Below are 23,292 nucleotides of genomic sequence, written 5' to 3'. Positions count from 1 at the left end.
AGACAATGGGGACGGCGGGGCGGGAGTAGGTGGGTGCGCCGGCCCCCCGGTGCAGCCGGGCCATTGTGTCCCCGCATTCCGCCGGTGCTCAGGCCGCTGGGTAAATGGATTAGGGGATCAGAGACACCCGCGGCGTCTGCAGAAACCGAACAGCGGCCCGAAGGAAGAGCTGCACTTGCGCCCCACCCGGGCCGGCGGGGGATGCTGGTGGGGGCGGGTAGGGGCGTCCACCAGGCCTGAGCACCCCGAGGGCCCTCCCAGAGTCCCCGCTGCGCTGCCCGCTCCCCTGCTGGGCTCAGGGCCACCGCCTTCTCTGACCTCCCACTGAAGACAGTTCCAGAATTTCCAGCCACTCCAGGGGCCTCCCCAACCTGTGCCACCCGGGTGACTTGCATGGGCCCTGGGTCTTCTCCTCCACTGAAAACAAATGATAAGAAAGAAATGTTAAGGCTGCGTGATACAAAGATGAATGAATATACTGATAGAGTCTATTGACACGTTTTCCTCGACCTAAAAGAAACTTTTCTTTTCATTTGAAAAGAAATTAAATATTTTCATGAGCCTCTGAAAGCACTGTGGCCCCAGGCCCTGTGGTCCCTGTGCCACCGGGTCCCCTCCGTCCGTCCCCGCTATGCTGCCCCAAGAGGGCCCATTCTCAGACGTCTGTATTGGGAGGGAGGGGTGTGCATCGAGCTTCAGTAGCTGGAGCACAAAGGCAGCCAGCAGTCCCCGTGGGATGACCTTCTGAGGCCTCTCAGCTCGGAGCTATAATTAGGGCCACTGGCTCCGAGAGGCGCTGGGGCAGACCTGCAGGCTCTCTGTCCCCAGCAGAGCTGAGAGGGGATGGCTGCGGGGCTTTTTACGTGGAGGGACCAGTCACCCCATGCCCCTGGGTGGACAGGCGCAGCCCAGGAAACCTTTCCTGGGGGCCCTGCTCCCTTCACGCCAGTTCAGGGGACCCCCTGAGGTGGCTGGGCACTGTCACTACCCCTAGAGTGCACCCCTCTACCTCCTTGTTCTACCTCCTGGTCCACCCAACCCTGGATTTGCCACCCCAGGGCCAACTCACGCCCGCTGACCCCCCCACCTGGAGCTGCATCCTCCAGTTGAGGCCAGAGAGATGAGACAGGAAGCTCCCCAGGGCCAGGCAAGTGGAGGGACCACAAGGCACAGGGCGCGTGCTCAGTGTCAGGTACCCAGAGCTTCCCCCCTCCGGTCCCTGGGAGGCCTGAGAGCCTGACTGACTGACTCATGCCCCAGTGCTGGGCCCTGCGATGCGGCCCGGGCCGCCCAGGCAGGGAGCAGAGACCGCTGGAGGCCGGGCAGGCTTCCCAAGCCCCTACGGCCTGTGTACCCCAAACCTGTGCCAAGCCACCCCCCACCAGCAACCCTCTCTGGGCTTAGCTTCCTTCCCTCCTTTCTGACCTCCAACTTGAATGCCCCAGGGGCAAAATCCCATTCCCACGGGCACACTTCCCGCACCACTTTCAGGACAGCGTTCTGGGCTCCAAACTCCCCATAAACCTGAGCAGTCACCTCAGCCCCAGCCTGACCCTGCCTCGGCCACCTGGCAACCCCAGGCCTGCCGGCACCATCAGGAAGGGAAGGAAACCCCAGGGCCGGAGGACCAGAAAGAGTCCTCGGCTTAGGAGAGGGGTTCGGGCAGAGGGGCCAGGGCCCTGCCAAGGCCTCCGCCCCAGGGGAGAGGACCAGCGCCCAGCCTAGGGCACCACAGGTGTGCGCCCACCCTGACCTCTCTCTCTCCTCTCCCCCTCCCTCCCTCCTTCTCCGGCTTCCTAGCTCCCTGGCAGTCCCATCTACAAGGACGACTGAAACTTTATAGGGCATGATTCATCGGGGGGCAGCCCTTCGGAGTCACGGCGAGTATTACATTAATCAGTGTCAGGCCACTAAAACCGAGATATGAATATGAATTCTCCATATTGCAGGCGAGATAAATGTGCTGGTGAATATAATTGATCGGGGGAGGGAGGGAAGGAGGGTGGGAGCAGTGAGATTTCAGAGACCAGCGGGTCACCGATTGGGATGGGGCCTGCACTCACTCCCCAAGTCCTCAGACCAGCAATGTCTGAGGGGAGGTGCTGGTCTAGAAAAACCACACCTGGACCATCTCCCCGTCACCTCTGCAGGCCTGAGCTGGAGCAGAGAGGAGGTCTCCAAATCGGATTTCCTCTTTACCCTCTCTCCAAAAATAAGACCCAATAAAGACAGAAGTCTGCTGTCCCGGACACAGGGTGTCCTTTCTATGGGAACCTGGTCCCTGAGGAGGAGGGAGGCCAAGTTGCCAACATTAATCCAGTAGACATCCCTCACCCTTACCCATTTTCAGGTTTAGTCTCCTCCTTACAGGACTACTGTCACCCTCAGAAATTGTGCTGGGTACGGGTAGGGGAAGGTGGGAGAGAGCACCTCTGTACACACAGAAAGTTCCAGAAGAACTTCCACTTTGGCTTTAAAGAAAAGGGGTTTCTATGTCCACTCCCAGATATTTCAGGTGCTGAAGCAGTGGGCTCATCAGGACCTCCCGTGGGGCACCGCACACCCCTAGGCGTGCACACCCTTAGGTGGCTGCAGTGGTTGGGAAAGATGTAAACAAACAGCACACAAAGGACAGAAATGCTTTTCAATGCTCAATTAAAAATTCATGTCTAGCTCTTCAATGGAGGAAAATCATTCTGAGGCTGGCAATCTGATTTCTTTGCAGTGAAGCTTTGGTCCCCAGGAGGGGGGCAGGGACCCTTCACGACTTCCAGGCCACGGGGTTCTGAGGCCTCGGACCCCCCTGCTGGCTCAGCCACCTGGGCGGCAGCATCCAGGGGTCCCAAATGTACTGGATAGAAAAAAAGAATGGAAATATGAGTTGAAAGCAGAAACACCTGCATGGACCATCCTATTTGATTCTGGGGGGATTAGGGGTAAAGACAGTGGAACTGGGCCAGGGGCGGAGGACGCCATAGCCCACCTGAATCCCACCTGCTGCTTCCTGCAGTAGCTCAGAAGGGGTTTCCCAGCACGATGTGGCCGCCAGGACAGCTTGTCTGTGGGCCAAGAACGCACTTCCTCATCAGAGGACCCGAGCACCGCTCCTCAAAGGTCTGTCGCCACGCACTCTCCCAAGAACGCGGGAGCCGTGGGGTCCCAGAGGTCAGGGTGGGGCCCAAGGTTCTGTTCCAGAGCTCTGGAATGGGGAGCGGAGGGCCGCACTGTCCCCTGCAGTCCTAGCATCGAGGACAGGCCAGGAGCTCCTCGCTGAATCGGCCAGGGCCCCTGGGGACAGCGCGAACACCCGGAGCTGGGCCTGGTCCTCGCCCCTCTCCCCAAATGCCAGCAGCCTACGCAGTAGGCCCAGCAACACACACCCCCAATTTCAAACAAGTGGGTGGCACTCTAGAACACAGAGAAAGCCTCTCCAACATAATTCGAGGCTCGCGTCCGCAGCACCCCCAAAGCCAAGGACCCCCAGATTTGGGGCCCTACCCCAGGAGCGAGACTGACGCCTCCACCGGGGCCCTATTCCGCTTGCGGCCCATAGAGGGCGCCTCGAGCACGTCCGTTCGGACTGGAAGCGGCTCCACCGCGGCCGCCGCCCCCCAGCCGGCCCTCGGCTCGGCTCCGCGGCCCGGCTCTCCAGCGGCTCCACGCTCCGCACCCGCGCACCCCGACGTACCGTCGGGCCACGCTTGCCGCGGCCGCCCCTTCGCGCTCCCTCCGGCCTCGGGGGCGGCAAGCGGGGACCTTTTCGTCTAGACCGATGGCGGCGGGGGGAGGCGCTGGAGAAGGACGCGGGCGCCGGGGGCGGCGGTCCGGTGGGTGGCGCCCGCTGGTTCTCGGCACGAGCGCCCCTTTCCTCGCCGCAGAGGAGCCAGGGGCAGCCGGCCGCGCCCGGCTTTCCCCTCCCGCAGCCGCGTCCCTCGCCGCCGCGAGCGGCCCCGGGACAGCGGGTCCCGAGGGTCGGGTCTCGAGGGCGAATCTGAGGCTCGGCTCGGGGTGGGGGAGGTCCTGTCCGACACCGGGGACTCGGCCTCCTCCCCACTGGGCCGGGTACCTCCGCAGCCCCCAGCCTCACTGCCAGTTTTACAAACGTCTGCTTTCGCGGTTTTCACCAATTCAGGGGTCCTGCACCCTCTGGAAGTGCAGGCTGCGCATCTCGCTCCGCACGCCCCACGGCCCGGAGCCCTGACCAGTGCGGTTCCCGAGGCTCCGGGCCGGCTCCTTCTGCATTGTTCCCTACCATCACTCCAGCTGCCTCCCGGCCCAGCGGCCATCTGGGCCTTATTGGCTCCTCGGCTCGCTGGGTGGGCCCAGTGCAGGGCGCATGAGCTTAAAGGGGCGTCCCTGGGAGACCGAAGCCCGTTCCCCTCTTTGTCACCCACACACACTACTGCAGCCCCGTCACTCACACGCCCAGAGAACCACGGAGCTGCATCCCTGGCAGGAGAGTTTAAAAAAAAAAAAAAATTCCAATTTCTCCACGTGTGATTCAGCCAAATAACTAAAAAATACACTGAAAGCAAAATTTCATACTCCATTATATCCTCATTCTACCTATGAAACGCCCCGACGCCACGATGCACCACTGAGACAACTGGTTATAAACTGATTTCAAATACGAAGTTCTCCTTTGGGGAGAGGATTGGAAATTCTTTTCACTTTTCCCCCATCGTTGCCCACTTCAAAGAATCGTTTTATAAACTGCCTAAAATCGAACTCATTTATGTCCTGAGAAGGGCGTGTCCAGATAAATGTGTAAGAGTTGGAAAGAACTGAACTGCCAACAAGGATTGCCCTGGTGACATTAACAAATGCAACAACAATCAGGAGACTGAGAAGCACCGGCCTTTGGGGTGGAAACTCCCCCTGAGCTTCTCTCCCCAGCCACAGACACTAGAGCCCTGCCAGGATGCCAGGACTCCTGATTCCAAGATTGAGGACGCCCCCAGCGACGCCCAGCCACACACAGCAGCAGGAGCAGTGGCCATCATTTCATTTAGTTTATTAGACAAAAATATATGATTTAGACAGGTTCGCTGACGCGCTATTTACAATCTGAAATCACTCTATATACAGAAGGAAAAAAAAAAAAAAAGAAAGAAAAGAAAGACAGAAGCACATGGGGGCATTTACCGAACTGATAATCGCCCGGAGCACGGTGACGGCCACCCGGGGCGGCGGGCAGAGGTCGGGCTGCCCGGACGCGAGCTCGGGCCGGACGAGCCCCTTTCTGCAGAAAGCGATGGATGGGAGTCCTTGACTTCGTTGCCAGATTTGCCCTTTACACCAGTTTGAAGTATTTGTCTTGATTCCTCCCTCACCCCCTCCCTCCCGAACTTCTCCCCCCCTCCCCCCGCAAAAGTAAAAGAAGACCCTGGATCAGGCTGATGGGAGGGCTGCTAGGATCCTCGGCGTCCCCTCCTGCGGGGCCAGCGAGCTGCAGGGGAAACACAGCAAGACAAGAACACAGCGCTGTCAGTGGATGGAAGCTGGGACCCAGCATGGCCGGTGCTGCCAGCCAAGCGCCTGGGGGGCGGGGTGACCTGCCCCGAGAGGCTCCCGGCTCGGGAGAAACGGGGGCGCACTACGCTGGCCCGGGACAGCGCCCCGTCCACGTTAACTGCGCGACCCCTCTGCCGCCTGCCACTGCTCAGCCTCCGGCCCCCGAATCCCCCTCGCCCCTACCCAGAGGTAAACACCAACGGCACTCACTTGTCGCGCACGGGCTGGAAGGGCGACTTTAACTGCTGTGCCGGCGAGTCCGGCCTGGGGATGAGGTCTCTCTCTGCGAGGGAGGGGAAGAGGCAGAGCGTTAGGGCCGAGAGACAGTGCGGGGAAGGGGTGCCTCAGAGCGGCACAGGCCTCCTCCCCGTCCCCCCCGCCCCGTCGCTGGGAAGTGTCTCCAGGGAAACCTCCCCGCCTCCCCCGGGACAGGCCAGCGGGTAGAGCTCAGCTTTCTCGGGAGAGCCTGAGGGCCGTGGCCTCGCTCCTTGAACTCAGGCAGGGATTACTGCTCAACCCCGAGCTCAGCGCTCACCGCCTGGCACCCTCCGGGGCCAGAGCTCCCCTCCATCCCCAGCATCGCCCGGGCTCGGGCTCCGGATTACCGGCCTGGGGCAAGGTGGACGTCCCGGGGCGCTGTACCTGGGAGCGAGGGGCTGCTGCGGGACGAGGCCTTGTCGCCGTGGAGCACCCCCGCGGCCACGGTGACGGGCGGCTGCGGCGGCGGCGGCGGCGGCGCGGACAGGTGCGGGCCGTGGGGCGCGCCAACGCCCAGGAAGGAGCGCACATTGAGCAGCGAGCCCTGCGTGAGGAACGCGCCGTTGGTCCAGTTGGAGAACTTGCCGATGTGGCAGGTGTACAGTCCGTGGCTGGGCAGGAAGGCCGGGTGTTGCAGCGGCGCGCCCGCGGGGGGCCCGTGCGCGCCCGCATGGGCGGCGGGAGGCGGCGAGGCCTTGGGCGCGCCGTCGGGGCTGGTGGCCGTCTCGGCCAGAGACCAGATCTTGGGCTTGCTGTGCGGCGCGCCCTGCAGGCCGCCCGCCGCGGCGCCCGGACTCAGCAGGCGCGTGCTGCCGGGCTCCGGGACCTCCTTGGCCAGGCCCAGGGGGGAGTCTTGGGGCTTGAACGTGTCGGCGGCCGCCAGCGGCGAGCCCTGGTCCCGGGCGAGGGCGGCGGGCGGGGCGGGCGCGCGCGGTGCCTCGGCTTTGTCCTCGTCATCCTCGTTGCTCTGGTCGCCGTCGTGCTCGTCGATCTTGTCGATGTCGATGCTCTCCAGGTCGATCTCCTCGTCGTCCTCGACCTTCTCAGGGTCCCCCTCGGTATCGCTTCCGAAGAGAGCGCCGTCCTCCTGGTCCTTGCTGCGCGCGCCCCACGTCACCTTGTTCTCCTTCTTGAGGCGCCGGCGCGCGTTGGCGAACCAGGTGGAGACCTGCGTGAGGGTCATCTTGGTGATGATGGCCAGCATGATCTTCTCGCCCTTGGTGGGGTAGGGGTTCTTGCGGTGCTCGTTGAGCCAGGCCTTGAGCGTGCTGGTGCTCTCGCGCGTGGCGTTCTTGGGTCGCCCGGGATCCCCGTACTGGAACTGCCCGTAGGGGTAATAGGCCGGCGCCGTGTGGGCGGCGAAGGTGGCGGGGTGCACCCCGGGGTTGTCCTTGAGCTCATACTGTGAACCCTGCAGCCACAAGGCCCAGCGAGGGAGTAGAGAGAAAGCAGGGGGAAGAGAGAGAGAGAGAGAGGGAGATGAGTCCCCAAAACTGGGAAAGTGGGAGGCAGACGCTCCAGCCGGCACCAGAATAGGAAGCTTGGTCCTAATGCACCACCCGGGTTGGAAGAGGGGGTCAGACCACAAGCTGCCTCCAGAAACTGCCCTTCCACCAATCATGGAGATATTTTTTTGTCACTCAAGAAAAGTTGCAGAATCCTAGAATCTCTAGAAGACCACAGCGGGAGCCGCAGCCCCTAGGATTTCCCTAGGCCGCCCGCAGGGCCCCCAGCCCCACCTCCCAAAACAACTCCAGAAGCCCGGGTGTCCAAGTTTATCTCACACTCGCTAGAGGGGAAAACCTTTTAACCAGGCTGATAAAACAGTTTCTCCAAACGCAGAGAACCAAGAGCCCAGGCCCCCTCCCTTTGACCCTGAGGGGGTCAAACAAAATAAACCATCCTGGGTTTTCTGAGAGTCCAAATCCACCAGCAATTTAAAATGAAAGCACACTCCTTTTAGCTCCCAAATTAACCTGCATAGACTGGCTCGCCCGCCCCGCACTTAAAGGTCTACAGTGGGTGACAGGTAATTTAAAATTTTAATCCTGGCCATCATCAACAACAATAACAAAAACACCATGTGTTTTTTTTAAATACAAAAAGAGGGTTTATCCGGTAAAACATTAACGGGAGGGCCCGGAGCACCAACTGCGCGGAGCAGAACTGTTTCCTAGGCCTCTGCTCGGAGACTTTATCTCTCAAGTTTGACTTTGATCAGGAGCAAGCAAGCACAAACTGTTTGCAAGGCATTTAGAGGCCGTGATTTATTTGCAATCAATATTCGTTTTATCATCGGTAGTAAAACACAGCAAGTCAAATTATCCCATCAGGTTTTTTGGTAAATAACATTTTATCTTTCTAACAACCTCATTAGGCCTCATTATTACCATAAATTGCCCAGACAGACATTCACTCACAATTTTATCTTTTGGACTTCCAAATCCTCAACCGTAAAGGCTTGGAAACCTAGACCTAGAATTTGGGTTTCGATTTAGTCTTCCTTTCCAGGAACCATCAGGAGACCGGGAGGAAACACATGCACACACGTACATCTACCTTTGGGGGCGGGGTGGTTGGATTTCTATATAGTTTCCCCTCCGTAAAAGAGAAAAAAAAAAACAAGCATCTCCCTTCCCAACCTCACCACAATGGGAGCAGATCCTCACCATAGAGGCCCCCCTCCCCTACAAACGCACGCGGGTTTCCCAACTGGCACACATCTGTATTCAAAATTTCTGTAAAAAAAATTATAATCCTCCATGTAAAAATTGTCGAGTTGTTGTGTTAGCAGAGGGGGGACCCGGGACTCTGGAGAAAGTTGCAAAAAGCAGAAGATTTCTTTGACTAATTAGTTCAGTGGTCGAGGCCCAGAGACAAGATTTCTCCGGCCAGATTTCGTTTTTGCCTAATCTTTGCAAAATGTACTTTGCACTTTTCTAATTATTTTGGTTGTAACTGCAAGGAAGACATTTCGGCCTCGTCTCTGCTGGGAATTCTTTTTGAAAGGATACCTTGTAAATCTCTCAACGCTTCCTCCTGCATCCCGGCCGCCAGAACAAAATGGGAGCTGATCTTTTTTGATAGCAAGCGATCTGAAAGGCAGCTGGGGCCGCTTTCAGAGAAATAGGCTTTCTTTTCAAAACTACAAGAAAAGTTACAGGAAAACACACCGGCTGCTTTGCTCCTTTACTACTGTCGGGTATGTATTTCCTGTCTCTTCTTCTCGGAGTGGGGAGACGTGGCGGGGGTGTGTGGGTGGGCGGGGGGGGGGGTCCTCGCAAATTGCGTGACCCCGCGGGCAGCAGTGCAGGAGGGGTCTGCCTCCCCGACCCGCGCGCCCGGCGAGCCATTCCCAGCAGCCCGAAGTTTAAGGCAGACTTTGCAGTCAGACCTAGGAAAATGGACCCTTTAGATCAACGGCCCCGCGGAGCATGAAATTTGCAGCCCCCGACTTCTCCATCTGACACCGACTGGGGCAGGAGCCTAAGAGGACAGCATTTATTTTAAGCCCAGGGACATCGGTCTCTTCAATCCTCCATTATGCAACGCAGGAAGAAAAGTGCTTTTCTTTCAGTGCAAATGAAATGAAAACTTTGGCAACTTACGAAAGTCAAAGCACACACTGTTTCAGATGCCAACAATTATTTCGCCTTCATTTTTTTTTTTTAATTTCAAATTTGCGCTCAGGCCTCTAAGAGACTCCTCGGCCCGTCCGATCTCCATTGTTAAGCTTATTTTGACCGCCTCTACTACGCTTTAAAGGGTTCCGATACAACTGCACGAGCCCTGCCAAAGAGGGAGAAAATCGAGTCTCCCTGGCTCAGCCCAAACGCTGAAACGGTCGCGCCAGCGGGGCCCGCGGGCCGGGAAGGGGCGTCCGGGCAAACCGGGCCGAGCCCCCCCGCCGCCACCAAGCCAGGGGTGCCGGGCGAGATTGGCCCCGACCTCCAGCGCCGGCCGCGCGCCCCGGGCCTGCTCCCGCGGCCTGCCGACTCCCAGCGAGACCCCCTGAGCAGCCCAAGCCTCCCACCTCCCCGCTTCCTCGGGCCCGTGGCGGGGCCGCTCCCGGCCGGCCTCTTTGAGCGCCCGCGGCCACCACCTCCTCGGCCCCGCCGGGAGGGCCGATCTGGCGCCCGCTCTCGCCTCCTGCGCCCCGCGCCGCCCCGGGACCCGGGACCCGGGCGGCGTGCGGGGCGCCGAGCAGGCCAGGCTCACTCACCATCTGCGAGAAGAGGCTGAGGTCCGCGGCGTAGGGCAGGAAGGCGCTGTAGTTGGGCGCGCCCGCGTACGGGCCGGCCGCCGCGTACATGCCCAGCACCGAGGTGACGGCGGCCGCGCCCGCGCCCGCGCCCAGCTCCGCCGCCCCGGGCCGGCCCGACGAGGCGGCGGCGGCGGCCGCGGCAGCCGCGGCCAGCACTCCCGGGCGCTCGCCGCCGTAGGCGCCGGGCCCCGCGGCGCTCAGGTACTGCGGGTAGCCCAGCTGCGGGAAGGACATGTCCGCGGACTCGGTGGCGGCGGCGGCGGGCAAGTATTAAAGGGGCGGGGGGGGAGCGCAGGGGGCGGGGGAGGCGCGGTTTGGGGAGCGGGCCGCCGGCCGGGCGCGCTCGGGCCGGCCCGGAGGCGGGGGCCGGTGGCTGCTCCTCGGCCGGGTGCTCGCTGGCGCCCGGCTCCCGCCTGCGCCCGGATCCGCGATCGCGCGCCGACTGCGGCGGCCGCCCTCCGCTCGGCGGCGGGGCTTTCAGACACAATTTGAAGTTGATGCTTTGATTGGCATCCCCTTGAGCGCTGGCCCCGCCCCCGGCTCCCCTCCTGCCCCCTCCCTGCCTCCCGCCCGCCCTCGCCGGCTGCTCCCGCCCCTCCCGGCGAGCACGTGGTGCCCAGCGCCGGCCGGGCCACCTCCGCCCGCGGTGGCCGCGCGAGCCGCCGGGCAACGGGTGCGGGCCCGGAGGCCGCGGGCTCCTTCGCCGCCGGCCCCCGGGGCTGTCTGACAACCTGTCGACGCCGGTTTACAGCTGTCGGACACCGCAGCTGGCCGTTTCGCAGCCGAGGTGTGTCTTGCTTGCTCACGAAAAACACCTCGGCGCCTGCTTTTCCACCTTTCGGGCGACGGGGAAGGGGCGGGCGGGAGCGCGATGACAGCCGGCGGGGAGCGGCCTCTCCTCCGATGTCCAGGCTGCCGTTGGCTCCCCGGGTCATCTTTGGCGGAAGTGCCACTAAACCGGCGTGGCGTGACACCCCGACGCGGTCGTGGCGTCCCCGTGGCCCCCACTAGGTATTAACAGGTCATCTGGCAGGGGCTAGGCTGGCCTCGCTGCACTTGGAGAAGCGGGAAGCGGCCGAACCCTGCAGGCTTTTCCAATTGTGAAAACTTTGAGAAAGGGCAACCCCAGCTGGGAAGCCACTAGCTTGGGGGAAGCAGATGGTCGGTTCCTGGGGGTGAGGCGAAGGACCACTTTTCTTTTCGGAGAAAGGACCACTGCGGCCGGGAGGGAAGCAATCCGCCCCCACCCCGGCGATGGGAGAAGCCAGCGCGGCCTGGACCCCCCACGTTTGTCCACTAGGTGAGCAAAGGCAGGAAGTAAACTTGTGTGGAGCGCGCCGGCCCGAGGCGGCGCCGCGACCAGGCCGGGGACCGGGCTTCCCTCTCCTCCTCCCGCCAGAAGAGCGGCGAGCGACCCGGCAGGGCAGAGCGCACGCTGGGGGGTGGCTCCGGATTGCCTGGGGTCCTGTGGGGCTGGGGCGCAGACGCCGAGGGCAAGGTCCTCCTCGCCTCCCTGTGCCCTGGACCTCTCGGGCAGGCCGCTTCTGCGCTGCGCTCAATGGCTTGGTCCTGGAGGCCGGGTGGGGAGCGCACCCAGGGTACCTGCCTGGCCTCCCGGGGCCGCTTTGCGCTCCATCTCCTAAACTGCAGCCGGTGCCAGGCGTGTACTCCCTGCTGCTGCGTTCGGGCACGCGGAACCCGGCAGGAATTTCATCCAGGGACCTGGGTGGCGGCCTCGTTTGGGGCCCGTTTGGGGCAACAGAACAGAGGCCATGCCCCCAGAATAATGTGATGCTGGTGACCTGGGCCACCTGTACCCTGGACACCGACCCGATCACCATCCTCTAGTTCCCTATTCCAGAGGGCCCAACCTGCTAGGTCCAAGGACTCCCTGAGCATCAGGAAGGATCCCGTTTCCCCCATCTGGGGACCTGAGGACAGTCACAGAGCCACCGCCTATAATTAGCGACAATAACGCCCGTAATAGTAATTACTAATTACCAGCTGTGTAATCAGGCTTTATTTTCTGTGTTCAGAGTCAGGCTTTCTTCCTGTTCATACCGTCCTCCCTCTTCTCCAACACCTACCCCCACCCCACTAACCAGCCCCTGCTCACGCCAGAAACCCCATGCAACTGCCTGGGCTCCTTTCCTTCAAAGGAGGAAAGCTTCCTTTGACAGCTTCTGGGGGGCCACAGGTGGTCAGTCCTGCTCTGGGAAGTCCCTAACCGCAGCTTCCTCCTGCTGCCCAGCCCACCACCCTGCACTCCCCAGCTCCCTCTCCCCCAACTCCCTCTCCCCAAAACAAACAAACCGGCCAGCCCCACCACTGTCCTGTTTAGCAAACTTCAGTGTCACATTTCAGGGTGACAGGCAAATACAGGTGAGATAAGCCCTCTTGTGTGACTTGGAGAACCAGGTGGAATGTAAGCCCAGAGAAAATCCTCGGTGTCAAGATTCAGCCACAGGGATGAATCACCTGCCCACCTCCTACCTGCAACAGCCCACCTTGACTCCCATCATGCTGTAACCCTCACAACCTGGGGGGAGATGGAGGGAGACAGGGCAGCGGTCTTTGTCCTGACCCTCAACCAGCCCAGCAGTGCCACCCGCTGTGCCCGGTCTGTACCACCTCCTTTCTGGTCATGAAGTGATTGTTGGCTCCTGAAGGCACCTGGGAGGTGAGTGGGAATGGCGCACCAGAAATGGTGCCTGAGGATTAGGAGGTGATGGGGGAACTGGTACTAGAAAGGCCTGTGGCCTTGCCCCCAGGGAGCCCTGGAGAGGTGCCTGTGGCCTTTCTCTTTCCCTGAGGGCCAGGTGCTGGGATCCTAATGGAGCTTGGCAACCACCACTCCCCATCTCTTCCCTTCTTTCTCCTTGGCCCTTTACCCCAAAACTTGCACGTGGAAAACTAGGAAGCAACGTCGACAAAAATAAAAATTAAAAAAAGAAGAAATCTGCCTCCCATCATGGAGAGGGGGAGGGGCAGAGAAGGATCTAGAGACTTGCTGGCTCGACGTCTTCCCGCCAGCCCTCTACTCATTTTTATCATCAAGTGGTGAAGGAGGGCCCAGGAAGGCCCAGGGTGCCTGAGCCAAGAGAACAGGCCCTGTGCCCGAACCTCGTGATGACTTAAATAACCGCCTAATGGATCCAGAACTTTCCCCAAAGAGGCCGGCCCAGTGCACCACCTAAGCCCTTCTGACGTCCAGAGCTGTCACTCTGGTGGCCCGAAAGGCGCGGGGTCAAGAAACGGACCAGCCTGGTCCTGCGCCCGGACCCGCGGGCACCGGAGGGGTACGCAGGCTGCGGGGCTTCGGCCGCCCCGCCGTCGAAAACCGACGGCCCGGAGCCCTGCTGCTCTGGATGGGTGACTGGGGAGAGACCCGCTTCTCAGATCTTCAGCCCCCGTCCCCGCCTCGCAAGGGGTTGCTCAGGCAGGCCCGGCCACTGGTCTGGAAGCCTCGCCGGCCAGAGCGTTCCCCGACCCTGTCGCCACCGGTCTTCACTGAGCCGGAGGCAGGGCCTGGGAGTGGTGCAAAGCCAGACCTAGGGGTCGCTGCGCGGCCGAAGTGGAGCTCCGCCCGGGCGGTGTCCTGGTTCGGGTCTGGGAGCCCTGTGCTGAATAAGGACCCCCAATCAGGGACCCGCGGCAGTTGGCCCCCATCGCCGGCGCGACCCCCCGGAGCTCAGCAGGGGCAGTTGCTGGGACCCTTTGTCTGGAAGGCCCGGACCCTCGGCGCGCCACAGCTGGGACGTGGGCCTCTGGGTGCACCCGTGTGTGTGTGTGTGTGTGTGTGTGTGTGTGTGTGTGTGTGTGTGTGTGTGTGTGTGTGTGTGTGTGTGTGTGTGTGTGTGTGTGTGTGTGTGTGCAGGGCGCTTGTGTGCAGACTCGGCTCCGGAGGGAGGTGACTCTTGGTGGGCGGGGGAGAGAGGGCCCGGGGCTGTGTACCGGGCGGGGCGGGGGGGGGGCGGGGGGCGGAGGTACTGATGCACAGCGCGCATTTGAACCAACTCGATGGAAAGTTTACTCGCTCGTTTTCATTATTGCGGGGCGGTGCTAGTTTTCTAATAGGAGGGAATTGTTATCACCAATCTGAAAAATATCGTGTCCTTTTTGTTTCCCCAGCCCCTCGATAAAAGTTCATCCAGCTCTCTTCCCTCCCCCTGCCCCCCGCACATTTACATAAGGATGAGATTAAACCAACCAAACGGCATCCTCATTTACAATTTCATTTCTTCTGAAATAATTCTCCACCGATTTTGAAGCCTTGCTGACCCAGGTCTCTGAAGAAAAGGAGGAAGCTCGTGGGGAACCAGCCCACTCCCTAGAGCCGTCACAGACCTGCCTTTGGCGCCGAGAACCGGGCGACGCAGATCCGACTCGGGGATGCAGCGGTCGTCGCCTTGGCCTCATCGCCTGCCTTTCAAAATGGCCATTATTTACTTTGCAGATGCCAGGGATACAGCGCTGGGCCGCAGCTCGGTGGCAGGGCGGGGCGGCCTGACCCTGGTCCGCGCCCCGCGACTGCGGCCCGTCCACCCGCCCCGAAGCTCGCACCCTGATTTATGAGTCTTGTTAAACACTCATTTAAGACTTAGTTTCTCCAGCGAGATCCAGCCAGAAAGCCACCCCGCTCGGCGACAGCGAGGCGAGTGTCAAACAGTCCCGGGCAGTTGAGACCCTCTCCGGAGCGCCCAGCTGTAACCCGGGCCCCCATAGGCGCCAGGCCAGGAGGTGGGTCAGGCCGGCGACTGTGATCCCGCGGCCCTCTCGACCCCGATCCCTGTGTGCCGGGCCTGCGCGCTCCTGCCGCTCCAAGCTCAGACCCACGCGGGGGCCCGACCGGGGACACCCCTGGTGCGTCCTGGCCAAGAGAAGCACCCACCTAAAGTCCTGAGCGCGCGGGACTGCGGAGACCCCGCGGCGAGACGTGCGCGCCTGGGCAGAAGTAGCCCAGGGGGGCCCGCGGAGGAGACGCCAGGAAAACCAGGGGAGCAAAACGCCCAGAGGCAAGGGACGCGGGACGGTGACATGCTCAGGGCAGTGCCCCGCACGGTCTGCCACGCAGAACGAGTGTCTGGATGTATTGGGGGCTTGGCTCCCTGGGGCGCGGCGGGCGGGCGGGCGAAGCGCGGTCCGGCGCCCGGAGCCTCCCCAACGGCCTGCGTTTCCCAGGGTAGACAAATGGGCCACAGTGGCCCGGCCTGGAGTGTCGCGACGTCGCCGTCCCCGAGTGTCGGAGGAAGTGAATTACATGCGTGCGCACACACGTAAATATTTTATAAACCTCCCCTTAATTAACCAGATCGTTCCCGTTAGGCCTCCAATATGAGCCACGGCACCGGTGTGCGGGTTTTCAGGGTTTATAATTTGATGTCACCAGACGGTTGCGCGGGGGCAGAGGTGCGATCGCCGTGCCAGCTGCACTTGTATTTATTTGTTTTTCTCCTGTGTTCCTGTAGGGCGCCATTATGCAGTTTTTAATTAGTTTGTATTTGTAGTTCACCCGTCCCAAATCAATGCCATCCCGAATCACGGCGATGTAAATTCTCGCAGTACAGGTGTAGCTGCCTGCTCGGGAACACGGGGAAGCGCGTGTCTGACAAATGAAAGCCGGACGGCCGCGCAGCCGACTGTCAGCTCTCGGCAGCCGAGAGGCGCAGATCAAAGCCATAGGGGACTTCTGCGCCCCCGGAGCGCCTCGGTGGCGGCGGCTCCTAATGCCGTTAGAGGGAGGCGGGCCGAGCACGGCGTGGGGGACAAAGTGACTTTTCATTTTGCTCGAGTCCTGGGGTCCCTGGGCCGGCGCTGGCCTCCGGCGCGCCCTGGGCATGGGGCCTAGGGGGCGCGGGGGACCCTGCGTAAGGCTCGCGCCCCGGACGCCCGGCTGTGCGCGCGTGCACGTAACTAGCGCAGGAGGTAGGCCACTGCGACTTCCTGTGGGGTTCCGCAGCCTTTCAACACAGAACCCAGAGCTAACAGCCCGAAAACCTCGGGAATCCCCAGGCAGGAGAACCTCACCTCCACCCCCAGGTCCTGTTAGTTTCTCTTCTTGAAATGACCTCTGTGCAGTGCGTGTAAATCTACTCTTCCAGCCACCAGGGAATTCTTCTAAAGCTTTTTTTATTTTTTATTTTTTCGGTCGGGAATAAGAGATTGTTCATCTTTAACTAGACCACATAGAAATTATGATTCAACAGCAGTGTGTATTTAATTAGAGTAATCTCACTTGAATTTAATTACCTAGTGAATTATTTGTTTAAAAGGTAGAACGTCTTGTTTGCCAAGTGCAGTGCAGACCTCTGATAAGACCTTGCGTTATAAGGACATTACAGTTTAAAAGCAGTCATGTATTAAGGCTTATATTTTAACTCTTTGAGTGTGTAACTGCTACTGTACCACTCCAACACAGACTACCATCATCGCGGGAAGGATGTGGGGAGGGTAGAGGCGTCCTATTAGCCAAGCAGAGGTTCTTTTCTGTCATGTGCCCATGTCCCCTTTGAAATGAATATCCTCCAACGTTTCCTCATACGAGTCTATTTTTAAACTTATTTAATTTTTTTCTTTCAGTAGCTTTTTTTTTTTGTTCCCTGGTGCCAGATGACAGGTGCCTATTAGAAGACTCATTTTATGATTAGTATTTACAATGAAGTGTTGCATCCTTCAGGAAAACTCCAGCCCAGCTCCTCTGGGCCCCTGAGGCATCCACACTAGCTGCAGGAAGGCTTTCTGGGGTCATCAAAGTTTAGAAGAAGGGAAGATACGATGGCCCAGACTATGATCTTATTAATGCTTAATTCCTAAATTATGGAAGGATTTCATTCTCTCTTGTTTTGCAAAAGCAAGAGCAAATAATTCCAAGCCGTGCCAGCCTTTCTGATGGGCTCTGAAGTTGACTTGTCTCTGGCTAACTGTAACACTGGGTGCAGCTCATACAAAGTTCATGACTGGGGTCGTTGGGGAGGAGTGTGACCTGCTGGAAATCTAACAGGATGGCTGTTTTCTGTGGTCAAGTTGCTGCAGCATCAGACTGCTTCATTTCCTACTCTACCCTGTGTGATGGACAGAATTTTCTGTCCCTGTGTCGTGGAATTTCAGCAGAGAAATGTACACATGGGATGGGGGGGTGGGTGGCCCAGAGAGTGTTTCACCCTCTCACTAAAGAGAGAATAGGAAAGAAGAACATATCAAATCCACTTGGTTGAATTCCACTGTTATTTTCATTAATGGCTCATTAACCAAATATTTACTTTAATTGCAGGTTTGAGCAGTATTCTCACATAAATATTAAATATTAATAATATAGTGTTCAACTAAGTAGGAATGGGCTTAAAAGAAAAATACAAGATTTTGATAAGAATTATTAATTTGGGTTTTGTTTTCTTTTTAGAGTCCCTGATTTTTATCATAGCTGTGCATTTTAAAATTGAGGCTTTAACAACCAATAGTGGTTAAATTATAATATAAACTTAATCATATTAAATTATGGTTACAGTAGCATCTTTCTTCTTAAGAAACAGATCTACATGAATACCTATTTTCAACTTAGTTATAAATTTACTTCACATATTCTTCCAAATAACAGCTGACAATAACAACCAGAAAGGAAATGAGATAATAGCTTAGGGATGATAATACATTTCTTAGATCTGAGTAAATCCAAAGATGATTTTCTAGTAAAACCCTCAAAGAAAATGTTATGTGAGGGATAGAAGAAGGGAAATACTAAATGGCATATTTATGTTGGGCTCTTCCAAAAATGTTTGAAATTTAGACCAAATAGTTTACTATCTCCCATGTGTCCCTCTCAGCCCTTAATCACTTATATTATTAAAGATAAAACCTACCTAAAAGAAATACCTTTATTAAAATACCAGTTGATAAATACAGGCCCACACAACATCCTAGGTAGAAAGTTTCATCTTTCATGCATAATGTGTGGAATGGAAGTCACTGGTTGATAGGTTAAAATCTGTTCATTTAAGGGGCATCCGTTCAACAAAAATGCCCCACAGAGGACTCTTTGGGAGTTCAGGAGAGAGTTTCTTGAAGTTCTGAAGATATGCAGAGTCCACCAGCATCTTCCAGGACCATTCTCATAGAAGAACAAAATTGGGGGTATGAGACGGGTCTAAGGGGAGAAACCTGAAATATCCCTAGACCAAGGGGTCCCTCATCTGCTTTTGCGCAGACGTCAGCTCACACTCTAAGGTCACCCAGGGCTGTCTCCAGAGCTGCTCCAGAGTTCAGAGTGTTCGGCTGGAGCTCTGCCAGCTCCATCCCTCCTTTGCCCATGCAAGAAAAACTGCACAGAGAAGCCTCAGGCCTCTCGACTTTATATCATCTTTGGGGGTGTTGAGTGAGTATGGATGGAAGGTGGGAATGATGTGCACAGAGATAGAAGAAGTAGAGGAGGGAAGGTTTTCTTCTCCCAGACACACTTCCAGAGGATCCTTTGACCCAAAGGACATGACACGCCCATGACCAAGGAGGAGGCCACTCTGGGCAAAGCCCCGAGTCAGGACACTTCCCTTCTCTAACCTCTGTATGCGTGCCCTTCCCAAGGCCCTGGTCTCAGAGGCCCTCCTAATGCTCTCCTGCTGAGGAACGTTGCCAAAATGTACTGTCTATGCCACCTACTCCAGGCTCCGGGGCTCCCTCCACCCTCCAGTGGAAACACACATGGCCTGTGGTCCACCCTCTTGGGAATAAGTGGCTGGAAGGCTCTTCATAGCTCCTGATTAGACCTAGGATGGCTGTCAATGGACAGAGGTAGGTGACCTTAACCTCTTGTGCAGGGAATATTACACTTTAATAGAGGACCATCCATGCATTGACCCAAAGCTCCTAGGAGAGATCCACACTCTGGATGGAGGACTGTGGGGGGAAGGGTGGTCCTTCCCAATCACTCTTTGAAGAAAAGAAGGATTAACACCCTCTTGGGCAATGATTGCTGCTTCTCAGATGCAGCTGATGGCAGAACCAAGTTTGAAAGAGACCTTCAGAATCCGGCCATCTGTCTTAGGCTGCTCCGGCTGCCATAACGTAATACCACAGCCTGGGTGGTTTCGAAAAGGGAAATGTATTTTCTCACAGTTCTGGAGGCTGGAAGTCCAAGATCAAGGTGTCAGCGGGTTTGGTTTCTCCCTCCCTGGCTTGGAGACAGCTTCTTTTCTGTGTCCTCACGTGGCCTTTTCTCTGTGCCTGGGTATTCCTGGTGTCCTCTGTGTGTCCAGATTTTTCTCTTTAAGGATACCAGTCAGACTGGATTAGGCCCACTCAACTGAGCTCATTTTAACAGAAACACATCTTTAAAACCCCATTTCCAAATACAGTCACATTCTGAGGTGCTAGGGGTTAGGCATTTTAGGGGGACACAATTCAGCCCAGAACACCATCCATAGCCACCTGTCCCTGCCGCAACTCCAAACAGCATCAGGGTTTATTAGCTGAAGCTGCATTCATTTATGACACTGCAATACATCCTTCGGTTTGGGGGCAGAAAAATCTTAAAGAAGCTCCAGAGTTTTCCCTTCTTCAATTTTGTAGACAACAAGGGTGTCTCCATTAAAACCAAAAGTGTGTAATGTTCAGGAGGGTATTATATTCCCTGTATGAACACTTTCAGGTGTCGGTTATTATCAGAGGTTGAAATCTCCCACCCTGTTCGTTTCAAGTCTAAAAGGACTTTCCAGTTTACATGGTTCGTAAACTCTCTGGACAACGGCCTTAGTTGGGAAGCAAGTGTGTTCCGAGCCCCATGTGACTTCTGCTTTGTCCCCACTCCTCCCAGGCCATCCGCAAGCTCAGGAGGCTGGCTTTGTCCCAGGAGCCTCTGCACAGCCCTGCACCCTCCCTATAATTTATTGCAGGAAAATTCCAAATGTGTCAGTGAAACTGTGTTTCCCAGATTTCACTAAAGAGGAAAAGACTACAGTAGCTAAGCCCCTGACTCGAATTAGCCTGGGTCCCGAGGTCGAGGGTTAGTGTATGGACATAAGTCTGTGATGGAGAAAGAATTGCCAGAAAAATGGAAAATTTGAGCCCTATTCTGTCTTTCATCAGCAGCTGCGCCTCCCTGCCAGCAGATGCATTATCAGCGTGGCGGTGAGGTGGTGGGAAAGCATCAGTGATCATTTTACAAGCTGAAGACCATGTGACATTATCTCTAGGGTTGAGTTAAGTGGTTTGTCTAAGGTCACTTAGCTAGTGTGTAATAAATCCAGGATTAGAAACTTGGCACCCAGTTCAGCAGTGTGACGGGGACAGACAGACTTGTTGATCTCAGGATGTGACCCCCTTCCCGCCCTCTCCACCCAAGCCCTGTGGGAGCCCCTGCTCCCTGTGCTTCTGGGTCCAGCTGACCCTGCCTCGGGACCACCAGCAAGCAGCTGTTAGGAGCTCCTGACTCCTCCCTCCCTCCATCCCTTCCTTCCTTTTTTACCCCTTCCTCCATTGTTCCCTTAACAGCAGACATTTGTGGAGGAACCACTTCAAGAAATGGACAATGTCACGTACTGTGGAGGACGCTGAGATACAGGAGACAGCTGTCTGAATACCTAAAAGTGTCTGAGGTTGGTTAGACAGTTTGGTGAAACACATGCAAACACCTAATTATTCCACAAGGCAGAAGTAAGTGCAAAGAGGGATATACTAGTTATTTCGCTTTAGGCTCTCAGCTTTGAATCCCCTCCTACCTTTGGCTCTGTGATGCTGAGCCCCACAAACCCCATTTCTGCATTGCCGGTTTTTTTCCATCAGACTCTGCCCAAAGAGGGTGCTTGCAGGGGTGCGAGGTGAGGTAGGGCGCTGCTGGAAGGAAGGAGCCTGTCCCGATCACATCCGGTGACTCTCAGCATCCTCCCTGGTACACTTCACCCCAGGAGCACCAGTCCCTCCCTGTAGCAGCAGCTGAGTCCTGTTTTCAGGTTTGCAGCCTCACAGGATCAGCGCATCGTGTTTCTTCAAGAGCCAGAGCCAGAGCCAGTGAGCAGTGTCTCTGCCCCAGAGGTCTGGGGTCCAGGTCTGTGGGGCCCCTTTAATGTTACTGTTTCTACCCTGTTTCTTCTATCTCCTGGCCCTGGGGCAGCAGCTGCTTCCCACATCTGCCTCTGAGGTGTCCTCCTGTTTTCTTTTCGCCTTTTCAATAAACTAGCTGGAACATTCTTTATACCGTGTTTGCTAGGGCGACCTTAACAAAGTGTCCAGACTGGGGGGCTTAATCAACAGAAATGTGTTCTCTCACTGTCTGGAGATTCGAAGTCCAAGATTGAGGGGTCGGCAGGGCTGGCTCCTGCTGAGGTTGTGAGGGAGAATATGCCCCAGGCCTCTCTCCTACCTTCTGGAGGTTTCTGGTGATCTCTGGAGTTCCTTGGCTCATAGATGCATCACCCTGATTTCTGCCTTCATCTTCACAGGGCTTCTCCCTGTGTGCACGTCAGGTCCAAATTCCCCCTTTTCACAAGGACACCAGTCATATTGGATTAGGGTCCAACCTACTCTGATGTGACCTCATTTCAACTAATTTCAGCTGCAAGGACCCTATTTCTAAATAAGGTCACATTCTGAGGCAATAGGGGTTAGGAATCCAGCATATGAATCTTGGGGGAACACAATTCAACTCATAACAATACCTAATTAAGAATTTGTCATATTAACTTTCCTCTGTCCAAATAACTGGGAAGTTTCTCCCCCCTGCACTAGCCCTGGACTGATGCCAGGGACCCAGACTTTAGGAATCAAAGGAGGTAGCGATCCATTCTATCAACGAGGAGAGGATGCAGCGACCTGCCACTTGAACCAGGCATTGAAAGGTGACCTGGCTGGGGAAGGGTAAAGCGTGTGATCAGAGGGTGATCCCAGTGTGCGTGACAGGTCTCAGAAGCCGTGAGCACGCGGCCAGGCTGCAGCTGGCATCGTCAGGGACGCAGTGGAAGTCGGGCCGCATCAGAGTGGGTTTCAAGAGCGCTTGATGAGTTTGGACTGTATTCTGGGCCATGAGGAGACATGGCACGTATCTGAGGAGGAGCAGGGCACCTTTAGACGTGTCAGAGGAAAATCAAGAGGCTGTGTAGGGCTGGAAGCATCTCAGCCAAGGTGGCTGCCTGTCTGAGTACCCTGGGAGTGAAGTGTGAGCCAGGTCCATGCCCCCAGTGCCCAGCACCCCTGTGTCCCTGCTGGCTCCTCCTGAGTGCTCCTGTGGGTAGATGAGGAGGGGGTCCCTGGGGGTCCGCTCAGGAGAACCTGGGGCAGGTGAGAGGCAGCTGACATGGGATGGCTCTGGGGCCCTCCTCCTCATCCTTCAGGAAAAACAGCTCCACTTCCTCATTTTACGTCTTGAATTTCCGGGTAAGCTTTTGTCTGAACAAAGGGTTTTGTGCCTTAACATGAACGTGAAAAATCGTTGAAGTGCACGATTGTTAGGATTCTGATTCTCTTATCTTCATGTGATCTGAAGATGCAGAAACCTCCAATTGTTTGTGAAACCTGGCATATTTGCACACCTCCTTGCTGGTCAGATTCAGTGGGTTTTCTCTACAGGTCCGGAATGTACAGTCATATCTTTTATGACAGGATGTTGAAGAACTTGATTGATTCTTTATGATGTATAAAATGTTAAATTAAGCAGAAATCTGGAATGACACAAATATAGGGGGAAAATAATGCTGTCAAATAAAGGCAATTACCATTATTATCATGACTAATAAAGATGAAAATAATTTAATTGCAAGCCTTCCCTGGCATCAAAACTTCAGGCCATTACACAAAGACCGAGTTAATAGTTTCCTCATGAGGGCTGATAAATAGAGTGGTCATAAAGTAGAATAACGATCCTTCCGTGTGTTGTATCACAAAACTCCTGATTGACATGTGAAGGGGGAGTCGTTCAATATCACAGGAAAAGAGTGATGTTTCTATCTAGTTGGTTTCCTTGCTGACTCCATAATGCACACGTAATATATGCAAAACGTATCATTGATTAGCATCTGCATGGAACAAACTCAATGTCAATTAGTCCATTTTATCAGCGCCCCTTGGAGTCCTCACTGGGAGATAGACCCTGTCACGCTTCCAGTGGTTAACTTGGTTTCATTTAGACAGAGGAAGGACAAAAGCTACTGTTGCAGTTTTGCTAACAGTTGGGTAGTTTACAGGGTCATCAAGTCTGTAGTCAATTTCTGGGCTGCTCACCCCTAACTTAATTATATCACAACCTAAACGGGTTATGTAGAAGTTAAATAAAAGAA

General features: G+C 56.4%; 1 protein-coding gene and 1 long non-coding RNA gene across 3 annotated transcripts; one reads left to right on the top strand and one right to left on the bottom strand.

Annotated features, from left to right (window-relative positions):
* Positions 1-4,997: 4,997 nt before the first annotated feature.
* Positions 4,998-10,285, bottom strand: IRX1 (iroquois homeobox 1). The gene is made up of 4 exons (XM_082380116.1): positions 9,995-10,285; positions 6,157-7,183; positions 5,725-5,797; positions 4,998-5,449 (listed from the first exon to the last, which is right to left on the bottom strand). Exons 1-4 carry the CDS (start codon positions 10,268-10,270, stop codon positions 5,392-5,394), a joined length of 1,434 nt encoding a protein of 477 aa, XP_082236242.1. The 5' UTR covers positions 10,271-10,285; the 3' UTR covers positions 4,998-5,391.
* A 371-nt stretch (positions 10,286-10,656) lies between these two features.
* On the top strand, positions 10,657-22,739 carry LOC309623319. 2 transcript variants are annotated; one of them, XR_014241318.1, is made up of 3 exons: positions 10,657-10,823; positions 14,168-15,312; positions 20,516-22,739. It is a non-coding gene; the product is annotated as an uncharacterized lncRNA (long non-coding RNA). The 2 variants fall into 2 exon arrangements; XR_014241319.1 differs by lacking the exon at positions 10,657-10,823 and adding an exon at positions 10,844-11,336.
* Positions 22,740-23,292: the final 553 nt, after the last annotated feature.

Source organism: Balaenoptera borealis (assembly GCF_965194805.1).
Source record: "Balaenoptera borealis genome assembly, chromosome: 2".
Lineage (NCBI taxonomy): Eukaryota > Metazoa > Chordata > Mammalia > Artiodactyla > Balaenopteridae > Balaenoptera > Balaenoptera borealis.
This window is presented reverse-complemented; position numbering and strand designations above follow the sequence as displayed.

Coding starts and splice junctions, on each gene's coding strand:
- IRX1 (XM_082380116.1), bottom strand. CDS start 10,270: ATGTCCTTCCCGCAGCTGGGCTACCCGCAGTACCTGAGCGCCGCGGGG. Junction 7,184..9,994: donor TCAGCCTCTTCTCGCAGATG/GTGAGTGAGCCT, acceptor TTGTGGCTGCAG/GGTTCACAGTATGAGCTCAA. Junction 5,798..6,156: donor CAGCAGCCCCTCGCTCCCAG/GTACAGCGCCCC, acceptor CCTCCCTCGCAG/AGAGAGACCTCATCCCCAGG.